The 19,782-nt window shown below is 41.7% G+C and overlaps 1 protein-coding gene across 5 annotated transcripts in view; it reads right to left on the reverse strand.

Moving 5' to 3' along the window:
- The window catches only part of LRRC8D (leucine rich repeat containing 8 VRAC subunit D), a 53,835-nt gene that overhangs the window by 16,472 nt on the left and 17,581 nt on the right, over nt 1–19,782 (reverse strand). The window contains exon 1 of one of the 5 annotated variants that reach the window (XM_005445523.4): nt 19,485–19,658. The exons of 3 other annotated variants lie outside the window; for them this stretch is intronic. In XM_005445523.4, the coding sequence (XP_005445580.2) occupies nt 19,485–19,506 (22 nt within the window). In that variant the 5' untranslated portion in view covers nt 19,507–19,658. Of the gene's footprint in view, nt 1–15,825; nt 15,847–19,484; nt 19,659–19,782 lie in introns of those variants that run through there. One more of the 5 variants, XM_055724610.1, reaches the window with a different exon arrangement.

Genomic DNA, 19,782 nt, shown 5'->3' on the forward strand with positions numbered 1-19,782 from the left:
GCAATGACAAGCATGTTTGTGGCTGTAAAATTCAAAGCAAAAAACCAAACCCCATCAGGCTCCCAGAAAAAGAAAAAAAAAATGGGACAGCAGCACGATTAAAAGTATACTCAAACTTACACTGCTACCTTTCAAAAGGCTTAACATTATGTCCAGATAAATCCAGTTACCGCATTCCTATATACTTAGCCATATGCCTTCCACCTGGTTCAAGGATGACTCTTATCCCAAAAATAAGGCACTAAACATAACAAACAGATCTTGAAATCCACCTTTCCAGTAAAACAGAAAACAAAGCTTTCTTTTCCAGTCAAATCTGGTTTAGAACAGACAAGGAAGCTTTCTGGGTACATACTTCACTTCAACTCAAATAAACAAAATAAAAATATAGAAAGGAGACATTTTATTCAGTCTCATCTACGGACAGATGCCACTCCTGCTCCGGCACTTATCACCTTGCCACAACTACTACAGCCTTCCCCACGCACTTGCAATAATGTTTTTGGCAGCCACCCTCACAGACATGCAGTCATGTACCATGTCACTGTCTGTCTGACTTTTACAGCCGATGTGCTATCTGCTTGGATGGCCAAATGGGGAAATTTGTCCAGAGGCAACTTTTCTTATTCTGCAGGCAGCTTCCCTTACCCCAGATGCTTGTGATTTGAACTTGTTTTGGCAAGTTACTCATCACTAAACGCAGCACAACAACCACTCCCCAGCTGCTACAGAAATAAAAGGAGAGTTGCCCTCTAACTGGAGGAAAACAAAACAGTCAGGTTTTGTTGTTTGCCACTGCTTCCATACACAGCCAAACCAAGTAATTTTCACACCCTCAGGCAGACCCCAATCAGGTCCCCACGAGGTTCTGTGCAAGTGCAGGTAACCAGCAAAGCGAGTTCAGAACCCACCACTAGCATCATACTGACCCTGAAGAAGGGTCCTTTCCTTCTAACTAATCTTATAGCCCTTCCACCAGCATGCCAAGATTTCAAAACCAGGGGAAATGGGAAGTTTGAGCTTGTGATTTCAGAGTCCTGGCTCTCATGTGCCTTCCACTGAGCATAACGCAAGGCTTTCAGAAAGAGGTGCAATCCAGCCCTCCTTGCTGCCTTGGTGTCCTGTACAGAACAAGGTGGAGAATCAGGACTTGTCCTAAGGCAAATTGCTCTTTAACATCATCTCCAGCTGTATTTCTATAGGCACGTGTGATGGACAGGGCATCACCTACTCACATAGATGAAGCAGGAACAAGTTACAAGATATAAGCAACATTTGCTTCCATCTTGTAACAACACCAGAAAACACCAGCCCTGGTGCAGTGGTGGTGGGAGATAGGACAACTACAGTGTTCCTCTCCCTCAGCCATGCAGACCTCCTCATACTCCTGAGCAATCAGGTGATATGGCCCTATGGGCCTGACAAACACCCCTTCTTGGAACAGGGTAGCCTGGAGGCAACCTGCAACTATCAGGGGACAGCAGGGATTACTTGAGCTCTTGGTTTGCATTTCAAATTGTTGATTCAACACAAAACAAAACCACAAAATGGCCACAAATTGCCCACACAGTGACCTGCATCCCGTCATAGCTGAATGCAAGTAATCTCCCATATACCAGATTTATTCATAAGTTTGACTGGCACTATTTTAACAAGGATCTAGTCAAGAACATTAGGACAACTAGCCAACTGCTTTATTTATATGTTCCTGTTATCTCATCTGCACACTTGGACTACTGCCTGTGCATGTGGGTGTACAACAATAATATACATATGACTACATTCCCATAAACCGTCAGTTAAGAGTTTAGGATTTGTCATGTCCAGACCAAAACATGAACAAAACCATCCATTTCATTTATTCATTTATTATAAAGTTTTGTAACAGCCTGTCTTTGACCAAGAACTCTGCCTGCCAAATTATGCCTCAAGTATCTTTTCTAAAATTAAGAAAAATGTCATCAAGGCCCAGAACTCCATGATAGTTTTTGTTCCCTTTTAGGCTAAACGGCAATTCTAATCTCAGTTTCAAGTTCCTTAAAGACTAACAATAAACCCCCTTCTCTTAAGATATAAAACCACCGAGCAACTTTGGATTAACAACTAATTAAATGATTCCTTTAAGCCTTCACTGGTTTCAGTTTCCCAAGAACAGACTTGCTTTAGGAAACCAAAGACGAAGGTCTGTTCTCTACCCTCATCGCAGAGCTTGGGACACCCACGCACAGCACCCATTGACATCGTAACAGACTCAAAACGGTGACTTTGAGCAGGCAGGTGACATGCTACTGCTGCAAGCTCCAAGTTCTTGCACGTGGACACAGCCACATCCATGTTCACTGTGAAGTGGCCCCAGATCACAAGGCCTTTGCAGATACATCAAAGTTGGATCGCTGCTCACCACACGTAAGCAGGCATGAGATGACTGTTATTTCGGGTTTGAAGCCAAGAAAGGGAAGAGCCAGCACAACAGCTGGCTGGCAATCAGACAGTGGTCTTTAGGCTTGATTGAAAGTTGCAGCCTTGTCCCAAAATGGGGCTAATGGCTTGTGCTGCTCGCTCTGTACGACTGGCAAAGCTACTGCCAGGTTAAAACATGCTTTAGAAGACAGACCATTATAGCAGTCCTGCTCCTGACTCATTAGGGGCATCCTCTCTCTGCCTCATCATGCCATGCATCAGTTGCCACTACCTTTCACAATACTTGCATCATATGCTGTATGCTCCTTCTGCAGTGCTCAGCTCCTAGGGTCTTTCAGAGTTCCTTTGTATTCAAACTAACAAAAAAAAAGTGATTCCTGGACAAAGAGCTAGACTCTTCTAGCACTTGATATTTGCATGGCTTAAAAGGCTCAATTTCCCACTCTCTATTAAAGCCTTACTGCATTATGCATTGTGTAAACCTGCCTCAAAAAGATTACAGCCCGAGAATTCAGCTGAATTGCACAGGACTTCACGCTGTATAACATGACAGAGTGTTTGAGGAAGGCAAAGTTTCAAGCTTGACCAGTTATAAAAGGAAGAACCTTTAAGTCCGTGCTGTGGGCTAGAAATGGGAATAAAACACCTTTAGTCTGCTACATTAGCAACGCTTAGACCACAGGAAAAGTCACAAAGTAAAAATATCCTAAAAAAGTTCGCAAGTATTATCAGTGTGTTGGAATTATTCCTTAATACATGACTTCATTCTAAAAAGTGATTTAACAAAGATATCATTGAAGGACCTAAGCAGGCAATTTTGCTATTTCCATGTGGATGTACAGTTCACAAACTATTTCTCTCTGGAACTCTTCCTCAGGGAGCGTAGCTGAGGTTTCCACATAGAGTTAATCTGGGGATAATGCTTCTTACTGCTCTGTATAGACATACTTCACTGATACTTGCTTTGTCAAATTAAGAAAAGCAAGTTGTAATAAAGCTTTACTTCCACCTCAAAGGCAGAAGATACAACTGGCTGTATATATACAAGAAAAACAAAATGAGTAATCATGAAGTAGCTTTGAAACAAAAACAAAGCCCCCGTCAAAAATTAAAACACTCATAGAAGTAAAGGCCAAAAGGCTTAGACCAAAAGATCTTAAGTTCCACAAATAAGAGCAATAATGCTATTGTGACTCATTTATTATGGAATCTACTGCTTTTAGTTAACAAAAAACCCCAAACTTGTGTGATGATGGCACACTTGAAATTATCCAGTTACATAAAGTGATTTTTTGCTTCTGAGTTGCTGTTTGTGAATAGCTGCAATTTGAACAGAGATCTGAATAAAGATCCTTCCACCTCCTCACTGTAATACAGACTCAGAATGAAAGTTTATTAGCAATGAGCAAAAGCATGTGTCCATGCCAGCAGCATGTTCCTTGGTAGAAGCCCAAAGACCACTTAAAGTCTACATTTTCAAGATGTCTTAGACTACATAACTTATTTCATTACTTTCCCCCCCGCAAACAAAGTACAAAAGCAGCTTCAGTTTCCTCTATGATCCCCTGTGACTCTTGAAACTCCTGTGGGCAGAAAAGAACACCAAGAACTATGAATACAGCTCGTATTTGGCATTAACCAAATGTGTTTAATTTATGATTTACAATTATATTACAAAACACACATATACACAAATGTGTCTTACAGATCAAGCAGTCTTTCCACAGTTAGCAAATGATGCAATTTATTCAGTCATCACAGTCCAGATCAGACCAGTGACACTGTAAGACATCACACAAGCAACACAATAGCATGTACTGAAGAACTACTGAAAACTCATTTAACAAATAAAATCCTTCTCGTAAAAAAATCCCATGAGAGTCTTTTGCCACAGTATATCATCTGTGTTTCAGACTCAGCATACCAAAATATTTAGCTTTTTCTACAACAAAGAATTTAACTTGTGTTGGAATGATTGCATGCAGGGAAATACATAGCATTCATACAAGAACCACAAAATATCACACTTATAAATTGTGCTTCTTGATGCAGCTCTCTAAGAGCTAATTCATAGCATCTATGACTTTAACATTGTATTTTTCTCTGTTCAAAGGTCCAGTATCCCTACTTGATGCTTTTCCAGATTAGTGCTATATCAAGTTAGACAGCCCAGGAAGGCAGGACTGAGCTGTTACTTTTATCCTTGCACTTAACTTGAAGTCCACTCACTGGTCCCATCTTTGGACCACGAATGGCATGACCACAAAATAACCATTCCCACCTACAAGGACAGAGATGCTAAAATGCTCATCTTTTACATTTTCTCAAGTTATAAAACTTTTACTGCAATACCATTTTTCTCGTGTTCTTGTTTTAAGACTTCCCTCCCTGCTGCACTTTCCACCAAGACTACCCAAGACTTTTGGATAGTGCAAAGCTGTGGGTCACAAGACACATCCAGGAGCTGACTGGTTTTCTCTGAGCATGTACATGTGTTTCTGTGTGGATACAGTGACAAACACAGAAGAGCCCTCTGCTCTTCAGGTGACATCTCAGGAGCACACCGAGGTAGACACTACCAACAACGCTGAGCAGCTATCCCAGTGCTTGGAGACCATGAAAGGGAAGTAGAACAACAGCCTTCACAGTCATTATGCCTGTACCCATATGTCCCCGTCAACAATTTATGTCCATTAGTATCTACTAGATGCAATTGTCACACACAGAGTTATGAGTGTGCCTGTGTGCACCTCCCCATAACACTGGGAGGGGAAAAAGGAAGAAAAAAAAAAAAAGACAAACATTTTTAACTCTCAATTTAAGAATAGAAAAAAGCTTTCTCCAAAACAAGTGTCAGGAGGTAGTTAATAAAGGAAATTGGAGACTTTTGCTTGACAAAAAACCCCACAATTATGGCTTTTTTTCTCTCCACATCTTAGATCTCCTTGCTCCATTCCATTCCCCTCTCAGCTTCTGAAGAGCTCAATCCTCAAATAAAGACCGTGCATTTTCTCTGCAGATCACTTACTTTAAATACAATGGAGGGACACTGTGCAAGCATGATCACTGAAAAGCTGAATGCTCAAAAGCAGTTTGTTACTTTGATCCACGCGCATTCTGTTTGTAGATCAGCATGTAGGCCCTGCAATCAGAGGCTCAATAACACATTTTAGCATGCAGGGTGTTTTCTCTCTTTATCACCACCACCCCTTCGTACACACACCCTCTGTGTTCCTTCAGCCGGCACTATGCTCCTTCTTATATTAAATTTAGAAACAGACCTCTGAATCACCAGTTCCTGTTGTTGAAAGTAGCTAGAAGCAGATGTTACAGCAAAAGAAGTTTCCTAGTAAACAATTATAGAATAATCTGCCCACTACGTTAGACCCCATCATTACAAAATGTTTTAAAACCCTAGAACAAGAGGGTTTATAGATTTACATGAAACTAAATTTTATTCCTGGGTGCCTAATCCTTCCTACAATCATATTCTTACCCACAATGGTGTCATGCAGCAGCAAGTTCCAGAGGTTAGGTGTCCATTATAAAAAGGAAAAAAAATACCACCACCAAAACTCCCTCAAAAATGTTGCTTATAAACTCATTGCTTGTGAGCCTCCCACTTGCACTTACTCCATTCTACTCTGCTTTTTCTTGTCACTTCCTCAGCTACACCTTCCAAGAAGGGGAACAGTAAGATCTGAGCTACTACTTTGCAAGAGAAGAGCAGCACCAAGATTCCAAAACTGGTTACATGCAAGAAAGATCAGTTTCAGAGAGAGGAGAGCAGAGTCAGACAGCGCTATCCCCAAGCTAATCCACCCTGCAGTGAGGAATTTCTTCCTAGTATAAGCTGAGTGGAAATGCACCCAAGTTGTCTGTGAGGAACTGTATGCATGGTTAGGAAGCTCTCAGCAATCATGTGCGGATTCCAACTTCTTCTGTTGCTCTTGAAATATATTAACAGAGGAACTACATATCTCAGGCCAAGAAGCACCATCCATGTATATGACTCACATGTATGTATATATATACATATACACACTATATATATATATGTACTTCCCATCAGAGGCACCAGCTGGTGCTCAATTATTCAGCATATGAGGAACATTTCATTTTGCAGGTTTGTATAGTCCCATGTATGAAGTACTGCAGCCAGAGGGACACCACAGACCACCAGACTCAATTATTCTTGTTTTTAGCCCAGTGGACTACATGTAATTAAGCCAAATCTTTGCTTGCCTAACATAACACTTCCAGAAATGCTTTCAGCCCTGGGAACATTTTGGGTGGAATCCACTACTTTCCTTTGTCATGTATTTGTTCCAGTGCTTGTGCTCTCTCACCATTACAAATGCTTGTCTAATTTCCCATTGCCCGATTTCAGCTCCCAGTCATTAGTTCTGTGTTACACCTGGTTTTGCTGTCTTTTAGCCTGCAGTACGCCCTCCATCACAAGGTGCTTCCCACCAATTATCAAGTCACCCCATTTATCTACCAAGAAGCAACATGTCCAGCAACAGAATGAGCTTTTCGGGCTCTCCTTGTGGTACCTGAACACCACCCAGCCTCCAAATATCTCCTCTGACTGTTCTCTGAACTCGCGTTTTCAACATGCTGCTCAGTACCCCAGAACCACACACAATTCACCTCCTTTTGCCCACCAGCCCTATTTGTACACCCAAACTTCCACAGCTTTGCTGCCCTGCAAGAAGGCAGTAATGTCCAGTTGTTTGCTCACTGTACCCTCAAGTAGTCTTCCCCCCAAGCTCCTATTCTGTCACTACTTTGAAGTACAACATCTGCATGCCCCATGATCTTGCATCAGGCTACACTAAAATGCATTTTTGATTGATACAACTCACCAGGATCCCCAGATTACTCCCTACAAGCTGCCTTGTCCCCGTTTACCACATTGCCTAGCATGATCCAGCCTGCAAACTGTATCCGTCCAGATCCTGTCCTTGTCTCCAAGTACTTGATGAAAAGGTTCAATGGAATCTGGCCTCACCTCAATCATTAAAACAGATTTCTAGAAGCATTCCCATTTGATAATGATTCACCACCAATGACTAACTTTTAAACATCAGTTAGTCAGTTCTTAATTCGTTTACTTTTGCAATACCACATAGCCCTAAACGTGTCAGGACAGGAGTCCCAAAGGGGTATGTCAAAGTCCTAACTGACTGCCTTTGCTGCTGCCAAGAAAGGGAACTATAGGTAGCACATGGAAGGAGTTAGGAAGTAGTAGGGGACCACAAGGGTTGGACTGTCTCCCTGCCCCTGTATCAGATGCTTTTTGAAGATACGGCTTTACTACACCTCATACAGGTCTCTCTCTCAAGTAAATCTTAATTTTCTAGCATGCCACCACATATGATCAGACATTTCCCTTGAAGTGATGCAGACTAGTATTAGTCTGCCTGATGTTTTATCAATTGAGTATTCCATTAACTTTTCCAATATTTTTATGAGGATTAATGTCAATCTAGCTGGAATATGGTTAAGTCAGTCACCCACCGTTCTGTTTTTTACTTTGGCACAGTTAAGACCCTCAATACCAACATTTATTAAAAACTGTCCGCAGGCCTGCAGACTTTTCAGCAAGCTCTTTTGAACAACGTAGTCACAGCACTGCTGATTTACATATGTCTGTCCCTAGAAGGTAATAAATCTTTATTCATTAAGATGGATGTAATTCTGTGTTGGAATGGTATTGATGGTATCACATTCTGCACCTTCCCCAATACAGAACAGTATTAACAAATATTTCTACTTTTCTTGCATGAGTTAATTTATTATCTCCATCTAGTAACTGGAATTATTTGTTTCCTAACATAATTCAGCTGTAGAAAATATGCAAAGTTAATTCTCTAACTTACTTCCTAGTTCCTAATGTGCGCTAATTCTCATGTAGTCATTATCCCCTTAATTACTGTATTTCACTTTGAAATTTCTAAATGTGTCCTGAAGTCAGAGGGCTGTTAGTGTAGCGGTTCACTTTTTTTTTAAAACCAAAATTTTAGCTTTTCAGCTATTTAGTATCTTCTTCTAGAGATCTCTGCTTTCCACTCATATTTTTCTTCCTACATAACGTCAAGTTCCCCATGATGACAAATACGCTCTTCTGAAGCATTAAATATAATTTCTTTGGGGCTGCTCTCTATTTGCACATCCTGTTTGCAACCGGGTCACACTCATGGTCCCATGGCAAACACCAACGGCCAGTTGTGTGATACAGAAGTCCACAGTAGCTATCTGGGCTGAAGAGCTGAAACATGAGCTGACTTGCAAGGGGCTGAATTTCCAAGGCACTTAACACCTTCTCATGATGCCAACAGGACATTAAGCACCTTCGAAGCAATAAAGGCAAACAAACCTGTATGTTTGCCGATTAGCTATTCTGGACATCTCCAAAGAATATTTTTTAAAAAGATCTATATTAATTCCTTGTATTCCTTGACTGTAAAGGTAAGGCATTTACCAAGCCACCAACCTGGTGAGTCAATCAGACTGGATAACAAACATATTCAGGCTCCTCCTCATCAGCCTGACTCTCACCCAGGTTAATAGCTTCTGCATATGACCAGCCATCTGCTGCTTGTTTGATGAACAAGGCAAAAATGAACTGACTTCAGTCCTATCCCAGTATGTCACTACCACAGAAACTGCAGTGCTCCTCTGCAGCCTCAGCAGAGAAGAAAGGCAGCGCAAAGCACACACACTCTGAGTGCAGAGACAACATTCCTTGTCTACCTAAGGTAAAAGCATCTATGCTGTACCTGGATTTGCACATGCAGTTGATTAAACTTCAGTATGGAATCAGTCCATAGCCTCTAGGACCAAGCGTTTCACAGGGCAATAAAATTTAAACGTATTCAGCAAAAACCCACAACATTTGGTTTTGTAATTGCCACGATAGCAGGAAAAACATTCAGAACCTTCCAGTTTCACAACTTTAAATAAATATGCTAACTGTTCATACACAGGGATCTGTTAGGTATCCTAGAAGGTGGCAGTAGCAGTATGCAGATGTAATTCTGCAGTTCAACACACACGATGGACTTTACATATCAGGAGTCCTACACAGTTCCTGAAGCACATACTTGCATGCATTTAGTTAGAGTAAAAATTCCGTATGATGTTTAACAAGAATCTAAATTCAGTAGCTGAAAAGGAAATAACCTGGGTTGGGTTCTTGCAGGGTATTGGTACAACCAAAAACGACTAAGGAAAAACACATACAGTGGCTCAGTCATTCCTCTTATTAAAACAGCAAAATGGGAGGGAAAATGAAGGAGGGGGGAAGAGTCTGTAGCAGTACATTAAAAAGCAAAACACAGAGCCCTACCCACACCTTCTGCAACAAATTCCCCCTAAATTAGGCAGCAGATATTCAAAACGACCAGTCTGCAGACAGTTCAGTCTGAAGTGTACGCTCCCTGTGCTGGATTCCTCTGTCCTCTCCTCTCACACTTGAGGTAAACACAGCTATCCAGGTTGCAAAAAGCCTCAGATACTGAAACATTCAGCCTTTTTCTACTACTCAGATTTTGCCAAAGTGCTCTGCTTCATACACATATTTTAAAAAGCTTTGTATGGGATGGGAAGAATCTCGGTTTGGCTTGGAAGTCCAAGATTTACTAGGAGGACTCACTCCTCTAACTTACTTCCTCCTCCTCCCCATCAGCTTAAAAAAAAATCTCACAAGACATCAGCAGCTTTACCCACCTAAGAAGTGCATTCCATTCCCTATGAAAGATTAAATACATGAACTACAAATTTCTCCTGAAAATCTCAGTCATGACACAGTTAATGACAAATTTGAGATGCTGTAACAGTGTTTCAAAGGTCTATTGCAGAGACCGAAGTCAATTCACATTCCTCTCATAATTTCTGGTTAAGGTTAGCAGAGTCTGAAGAAGTTGCTTGATTATTAAATGCAGATGAAAGTACAGAATGCCTTTAAAATACAAGTGCTATTCCGACTAGTAATACATCTGCATCCACGTAAACCCTCCAAATCCTTAAGAACAGCCTTCCTATATAACATAATCCACTTTGAGGCTTTCTCTGCAGAAGGCACTTTGGATTACTTCGAGATAAAAACCATACAAATTAAAAAATTGATTAAACTGTTTGAGACTCTCTACAGATGCTCTTTTCTAGAATCTGAGTGACTTTCAATTATTAAGTCTCAGAGACGTAGGGCAGTTGAAGCCATTAACTTTAAATTCACACCTTCAGCTGACTCAAGTATTATTTATTTCTCAATGGCATGTGAAGACAAGCCCTTAACTCCAGAACCACACACAGGATTTACTTGGGAGTAACTGTCCAAAATATCTCCCTTGGGAGACAGGCCCAGACAACACAACACATCAGGATGCTGGTTCAACACCAAACCATTCTAAGAAGAATGCAAGAAACCACACAATCAGAAAAGCTGGAATTCTTGTAAATAAATTCATGACTAGGTATTTTCCAGGTTTGTTTTAGAAAAGCATTTCCAACAAGCACCTAGCCTTAGTTTGAAAAGCCTCTTATGACACAGTTTTCCAAGACTCCGCTCCATTCCCTCCCTCCCTCCCCCCCATCCCTACCCCTTCTCTGCAAGCTGCATCCCCCAGCTGTTCTTTCCCAAACCCCAGCCTGCCACCCCGACAGCAAACACACCGGGCACAACCTAACACAAAAAGTGACAATCCCTTGTTCTACGATTTCAAGCATCACCTGAATACACCGCAAAGCAGCCTGGAACAGGAATTGCAGGTTCAGATCCAGCAGAGGTGCCTCGACTTCAGATGCTCCCTCCCCCGCAGCTAGGCTCTCATTGTTTTTTCCTGGGGATACACTTTCAGATCAGAGCCACTGCCTGCTGCAGATACAGATCAGCTTTGCTCATCCCACAGTTCTCTGTCACTGACAAAAAATAGCTCTGGAGGAGAGGAGGAGGTTTTCAGCTGTTTTCTTCTTCCAGTCCTCTAGCTGTTTCCTCTGTCTTTGTCCTCTCCTTCCAGCTTTTATACCTTGCAATAAGGGAGAAGCCATTTTCTCATGTTCATGACTTGACGCAGAATAACTCCTTTCTTACTCTGTGGAGTCAGTAAATACCAGATCTGCCTTTAAAACAAATCTAATAGTAGCCACAACGTTCCGGCAGCACCTTCAACATCACGAACGCCAGGCATTTCATGGAAGAGCAGAAAGCTGCTGGCAGCTTGTTTCCTTACCGAAGGCTGCCCAGAGAAGCAGCTAGAGCCAAACAGGAGTGGTCTGGATAGATGCTTCTACCAGGCACCACTGATACCCTACAGGGCTCAAACGAACCACAGGAGAGGGGCATTTTCCTAGGCAGGATCAAAAAGAGACGGCTTTAAGATGGCTGGAAAGCATGTAATATACTATTCTTCAGTTTTCTTATAAACAGTAACTTTATTCTTCCTGAAACATTGATCGACATTTGATCCTGTTATGAACAATTCCAAGGCCTCCCCCACTGAGCATCTAAGCTGCATCACATTAAAGCTGTTCCTTTCTCCTTGCCTCTAGCATATTCCCAACATGTAAACAACTCTGCTGTGCACACAAGCAAAGTCACAGCTAGCTAGTGAAAGCTACAGCACTAAGAGCACCATAGGAATCCATACAATCCCAATAACCCATTATTTTCACAGGGCACTGTATTTATTAACTAGAAGCCAACAAAAAATGATCCCATTAGGAAAGCTGAAAGAATATTGCAGAGTAATATTTTTCATGAAATAGTCATGTTTCACAGGCTTTGTTACCACCACCCCCCATAACCCAAACATACAAGAGAAGCCAGCCTGAATGATAGAAGAATTGCTAGCAAGGCTAGGACAAAGGCAAGTATCAGAAAATCCATGCAGGCTTACTGTCTGAGGATTTCTCAGCTGATGTGACACCACATGACAAGTAATGTTCTTGTGGCCAAGCCTGAAAACCCTACAGGGACTATTTCAAGTTCAGCTTAAAAAAAAAAAATAATAAAATAATCAATCTCACATCTCAACTATTCAGAAGTGAGGTAATTAGCAGGAGATACACCGTTACAAAAGGTAACAATGTTTAATGCAGAAGCATTGCCTAGCCACATATTTTGTGTAGGTTAACTCTTGCTTTACAGGCTCTGGACCAAGCATAGGAGGCAAGCTGCCCTGGTGAGCCCTGCTCCTGGGGGCAAGTTTCAACAGCCAGACCCACCCGCCCTGCCCTGGAACCCCCTTACAGCACCACCGCTCTGCCCACACATCTCTGCAGGCAAGTCTCTGAGGAGGAAACACAGGTCATCTCTGACCCCTATCTCATCCGTCCAGGGGTGCTGCAGTGATCCCACAGGAAAAGCAAATGTAACTGCAAGTACTTCTGTTTAGGGCTTTCTCCGTGTTAAGACATCTCCAATGGCAGGAATCCAGAGCGAAGCGGCTCTGGAGCAGTGAACTGCACACAGCTGCACCGCCAGGCTCAAACCCTAGGACGTAGGGCAGGTCAGAGTACCTTGCCACATACCCTTCTGACCAGTGCCTGATGCACAAATTTTTGCCTCTTAGGTTAAAAAAGCCCAATGATTTCTCACTGTCCTTCTGTCCACACCTACTCTACAAACTGGAGCAAATAAGTCATGTCCCAACACCCACTAGCTTCCTTTGGCTTACTTCACACATCCAGAAATGTCAGACTATGAATTCCAGATCCTGCTTCTTCCTTCCACGATGTAAAGTATTGCCCTAGTCACACATATCCTTCTCCCTTCCCACTTCTTGTCAAATTCAACTTACCCATACTGCCACCAAGCAAGTTTTATCTACTTGAAGCCATGAAATTATCCACTTCTTCGCAGCACCACTCCAGAGCAAACTGCTTTCCCATCTTACTCTCTATGACCCAGCAGGTGAACACTCACTCAATCCTGCACAACATTTACCCAAGGAGGTTTTACTGGCGTAAAACAAGCATTCAAGGAGGTCTAGTTTTATAAATAAAATCACATATCCTTCCGTGTACCTACAGTTTCTTCATCATCCCCACATTTCTCACTTTCAATCCTTTTAACACAAATTAAGAGAGAGAAAGAAAAAAAACCAAACAGCCTTCCCCTTCCATATTTTGTACCAAGGCAAATGGTTGTTTTATTACACAGGTCAAACCACCTCTTTTTACAAAACTAACTGGAGTCTAACTCCAATGTTATCCTTGCAAAGCAGTCCTGCACACTCTTTTTCCACTCAAAAAACACTACTCAAGGTACCTCTGCGCCACAGGATAAATGTTACAAAGAATTTATACAGCAGTGCAACTGAATCTTAAATTCTGACTAAGGCAAATTAAAGTTCACGGTTAAAGTAGGCCAAAGTGTATCGCTATCTGCAAGCTGGAAAACACAGACAACTCTTCACAGACTCAGGCCTTGAAAAGTACAAGGTTCAGCTGCTGCACCCCACATATCTAACAAAATACAATGTCACAAACACCAACAACAGAAGGTTGCAGCTACATCTCAGTGCCAAGTGTCTGACAGCCATTGCCCTTTCAGAGGAGCCTGATCAGAAGACTATCGCTGAGCCACGGCTCAGGATTTACTGATCAAGGAGCCCAATGAACTGAAATGTGAAGCATTTCAGCTTTAAATTATGAATGACAGCAACAGCTCCAGGTAAAATTACTACACATTTTCATTCACCTTTCATGCTTAAAAATGAATAAAAATTAACAAAAGGTTGGAGAGTGGCTTTTTGCACACTGCCAGCAACAAAGACCTCAATGTACATGCACCATGCACTAAACACTCAAGATTCAGTACCAAAAATGCTCAGGACTGCACATAGCATGGTTTTAATTAATAAAATTACAAAACCCAATTTATTGCCTCTTCTAGGATCAGAGCCAAAAGATGTACCTTGTATCAAAGATCTGCCCCAGACAGGAGCACTCAGAGGGTATCAATTTACATCTTCCAGGATTTCAAAAACTTGCTGAAGTTTCCATGCCCTTCACGAATGGGTTTTGATTGACCCCTTGACTTTGGCCTACTGCACTTGGAAAACTCCTCAAACAGAGATTATTTATGCTAATTTAACTGAATTCAAAAGGCCAATTTAGAGTCATCCCTTCAGGGTCACATTGCATTCATTCTGGAGCATTCTCCACTTTTACTATTATCCCAGCATAAAGGCAAAAAGGCACCATGGATCTAGGGCTTCCCGTTAAGACACCCAGCTCAAACACAAATCTGTAGAAATGTAATGCCTTGACTGAGACAAACCTATTGAGGTAAAGCAAACGAACCTGTACGCAAGAGCATACAAACACTGAAAAAATACCTTTGCCCATGAGGCACCTAGTATACCAGTGGAACTCAAAACTGTTATGAAGCAAGTATAATTAACCCTAACACTCACACCAAAATAATGGGAACATTTGGCTCTTTCCAAGTGCTGTAACCTCATCAAAACACTCAAACCAAGTATGACATTTATCTCTCTATAAATAACGTGTAAGTAAGAAAAGAAAACCCAACATTTGCAGTTCAGGGAAAGACATCAAAACAAACATGTCCATAGTACTCAAATGCTAAACTACATATGGGAATCTGATGATCTTTTGAATGGCTGAAAGCAGGGACACAGAGGAAAGGGGATTCTTGGCTTTAAATTAATTATTAATCAATCTTTCCAGCTATCAAACCCCTGCAATGACTCATCCACTTTCTTTACCAAAGTCTAAATTGTTATGAAAAGAAGACTACAATTCCACTGGAACATTACCCTCCTGAGTGCAATACTTAACCCTACATATGAGAAAGGATTTTAGTACGTTCATTCCTGTCTCCCACAAAAAGATCATGTTCTCATTGAACCTGAAAAATCACAAAAAAACCCCCAACCCATAAAGCAAAACAGTATTTGTAATTTTTACATTAAGATGAAGTCCACCTCAGTTATTCATAGCAAAGCCAGTATTCTTCCAATGACGGTATGCACTGCAAGCAATGAGAGAATTCACATCATCAGAAATCCTCAATAAACATGCCATTAAACAATCCAATTCCCTACACTCATACAGACAGTTTCTACCGCCTATAAAGGAATTTAGTTTTATGGAAGCATGGCTTGATAGGAGTTGCTTTTTAAGCTTACAAAATTAAGAACTTGCTCCTATACCTCACACCCATGTAAACCCCTTTTCAGAGGTAACAGCTCTATTAAATAAACTAAGCTGCAAGACCGGAGCTCAGTTGGTGATATGCATGTACAGAGCTTGCTCTTTTCCTGCGCTAAAATTGTATCAGAACATTACAACACATTTGCATATCTCCCACACATGTAACTTTTTGCCAGCAGTTAACGAGACGAGGACATCAAAGCTTAGAAAACGTACCAGACAGAGATAGAAGGAGAGGGTGGAGTTTCCTGTAGGAACACCCAGACTGAAGTCCAGCAGTTCTCAGGGAAGGTGCTGCTTCTACCAGCCCCGACGCCTTTGCCTTCGTATCAGGCTCCCAATTGTCAATGTCACATGTGAAACTCCACCCAGGAAACCAAAAGCTTCCTATTGTTTCTCCCCTCTCCACAGCACTCCTGGCCACTATCAGGAATAGTGATACCACACCACCCTTTTTCCATGAGGATGGTTTCCATTTTTCCCTTTTATTATGTTCAGCCTTGGAGCTACAGTAGAAACAGGAAAAAAAGCCTCTGCTGGGTTCTCTCTCCCCTAGTCTCTCCCATATGGTTTTCCTGGGAATACTTCTAGTGGTAGCCCACACTGCTGCCCTTGATTTTAACCATGCAGAAGTAACATGAAACACACGTGACTTGTCTGTTTTCCAGCTACGGAAGTTTTGCAAAAGCATCAATTAAAACAATCAGACCTTCAAACTTTAACCTAGCAAAGCTGTAAAAAAATTACAGGTAGCAGGCCCCTTGGAAGAGTTTGATAGACACATTGATACGCAGTTATTTTCAGAAAAGCTTTTTGTTAAAAAATAAAAAAGATGACACTGCTGAAAATTTCTGGCACCTTACCTCCTCCTATAAGCTCCCAATGGAAAAAAAAATGATCCAACTAAAAGGAAGTAATAAGAAGTTACTATCAATCATAGGAAAATACCTTACCTCCCATAAATAAAGTATTACTAAGGTATAAGAGTAAGTTTAAGTGATTTTCAAAGTAAATAGTGGAATCCAGCGTCATAATTCAAGGTGTTACACATACTACACATTGTAACTTGGATGCTCAAGTTATAGAGCCATGACTCTCCCTCCGATTCCTTCCAGCAGCCCATTTCTCCCAGTCCCACCCTACCACGGCATCCCTATAGTGAAGCTCGGTTAAAATGCAAGTAGAACATGTCAATTAATCTGAGGCTCAGGGAAGTCTCAAACATTGTGTAGGGAAAATTGAAAACAAGATCATACAAGTAAGACGGTATAACAACAGACTAAATACAATAGTCCCCACATTTAATAATAATTGTTTATTAATGATCATGTTAAGACAGCTGCAAGGAAAGTGCCTTTGTATCATAATTTGATGAAGACCCAACTAGAAAGAAACGGAACACTCAAAAATTACATTTGCTAGTATCAAATCAGGCCAAGTACACACCACGCACATGGGGATAAGACACTAACTACTCTAGGAAGCAGGCTTCCTGACACCAGCACACTTACTTAAAAAAAATCTACATTATCATGGACTAGGGAACAGAAAAACGCAGAACAGCGCGAAAGGAAGGCAAACCCGGCTTACAAAATAGCAGTGACTCAGCTCCTGAGGACTAGTCTGTGGCTGCTCTGAAAACAAGGTGCGCATTCCTTATGCGCCCTACAGACATACAGAACGAAAACAAGTCCATCCTCTACATATACCTTTAACATGGTAGATGACATTACAAGAAAGGTGTGAGGAAACACCAGTAACACTGTTTAACCCATTCAAACTTCAGAAAACATTTTCAACCACTGCTGATCCACACAGCCTGTCAAGACTATACAAATCTATCCATGCTTGGTGTATTTAATAAGCAAGAAACATATCTCTGGCCTCAGATCAATCAGAAACAGCTTATCTTGGGGATACCTCCAACTCTAAAAGGTCAGCGAGTTATTTTTAAGAAAATCTTTCTAAAATGCCATGACCCTTTAGCCTGCCTAGTTCTATCATCTGTGATCAGACTATCCAGAAAGCCAAGAATAAGCCCCAAGGCCTTTTGTGACAAGCTGTGAAACACAGCCATTTAATATTATAAGGAACACTAAGGAACATAGCTACTTCGAGTATTTATTTGGAGAACACAACTACATTTGTCCTCATTCAAAAAAAAAAGATAGCTTTTGGGTTTTCATATCCCATCTCCCCCTTAGCAAGTGCCCTTGGCTGCAAACAGCTCTCTCCTTGACCACATTATAGCTCATTTTGTTGCTCTTAAGGGACAATCTGGGGGCTTTCTGGTCTTCTGACTTACTTTGCTGTTTTCAGATATTATTGGTGACTGGGGCTTTTCCTGGTATGTTGAATATCTCGGGGGGGGATATTTATATATATATATATATATGCACACACAAAGAATTACTGCAGCACACATGCAAGGAAAAATAGGTCAAATAAGTCAGCTCTAACAATATTACTTTTCCAACAATTATTAACACAAGGTGCTGGCCACTGAACATCATGCCAGCATACACATGAATGAAAGCACCCCATCCAACCCCTCCCAAAATAAGAAACCTTGAAACTGGCTCATTTCAGGGATAGGATTAAAGGTTGTTTCTTTAGGTGTCATTCTTGCACACTGAATCCCTCTGCCAGACGTTGCAGTTTATCATTGCTAAACATTGCAGAAGCACCTAGAGGCCTCAAGTAGGTCAGGGCTTCAGTATGTAAGGTACAGAATATATGCATAATACTTGACAGCCCTTGCCTCATCATATTTTTCTATTTCAAGCATCTGTCTTCCCACTAGCACAGCTATGTGAGTAACCCACGCAAGCAAAAGAAACTCAATGACGCTGCAAAAAAACCACCCAAGTTCTACCGACGATGTATGTAAGTGCTATCCAACACACAAAGGAAACAGAAAGTAACTCTACCCCTCATTAGGATATTATATATAAGGATCTAGCTAAATGTCAAAGCAAAGCAGGTTTGGGGCTTTTTTGGTTGGCATAGCTCCAGCTACTATAACAAAGACAAAAATGGCTGTTGAAATAAGCTTTGATAAATGTTTATAGATGAGAGCTCCAATTCTCATTTTCCCATCCCCTACAACCTAGACATACCCTTCTAGTGAAAGAAGGAGTTTCTCAGTTGTTGCCCTCAGACTGAACCCCAATTAAGACAGAGCAGGGGTGCAAAACCAAAACAAACAGAAGAATTTACATGAGCTGTAAGGAGAGAAGCTACAGACAAAGTGCTAAAACCCCCTTATCTTAAACACATATCTTAAATTAGCTGCATTGAAGATGGACAAACACATCAAAAATCTGAAATGATGCTTAACAAGGTGATGGAGTTCTTGGCAACCTGATTATTTTACCAAGCCTGTTATCCCAGATTGTCCCAGTCTAAATACACATACCAGGACGGCACAATCCAAAGGAGAAATGAACCGATACACTCCCATAACATTACCCATGCTTTTTTGCTCCATGCTGTGTCTTTTGATACCTCCCTGCTCCACCACCACCCACCTCTGCCTTCCCAAACACTCATCCACAGCCTGCAGAGCTTCTCTGCTGCTCCCCATCCTGTTCCCTCACCTGGAAAGGAAATACTGGCATTGCTGTGGATCTCGACTGCAAGTTACCACCAGTCAGGTGTTGTCCAGAACTAGGAAGTACACAGACTTGGGGAAAAAACAGCCATTACTCATCAAACAAAAGGTGGTAAGTTGACATGGGACTGTCTAGCTCTATCACAGCCCATTGCTTCTTGCATCTAAAGAAAATCCCATTCAACACCACTATTTCCACAGCCCTCCTCATTTCCCCCAAGCCACAGGAATGTGCACTGCCCCCAGCCTCCAGCAGCATTACCAAGATCCCAGCCCGGCGTCATGGGAGGCAGCAAGTCACCAGGTGGCAGGATGTGACAAAAAGGCAAGGCGTGCGGGACCGCCAGATCCAGTTGCAAGCTACGGCCAGACCCCAGACCGCAGCTCTGGTGCAGTTGTTGGGTTTTTGGGTGGGGTGGGATGGTTGAGCTTTGCCTCAAAAGCCCAAAACCACCATAGTTCCTCTGCAGAGGAGATTTAAAACAAAACCCTGTGCAGCGTTCTTAACTACTGCAGGACTTCAAAACAACACATGGGAGGGGGACAGGGGCTGTCTGGGG

Source organism: Falco cherrug, chromosome 12, assembly GCF_023634085.1.
Source record: "Falco cherrug isolate bFalChe1 chromosome 12, bFalChe1.pri, whole genome shotgun sequence".
NCBI lineage: Eukaryota > Metazoa > Chordata > Aves > Falconiformes > Falconidae > Falco > Falco cherrug.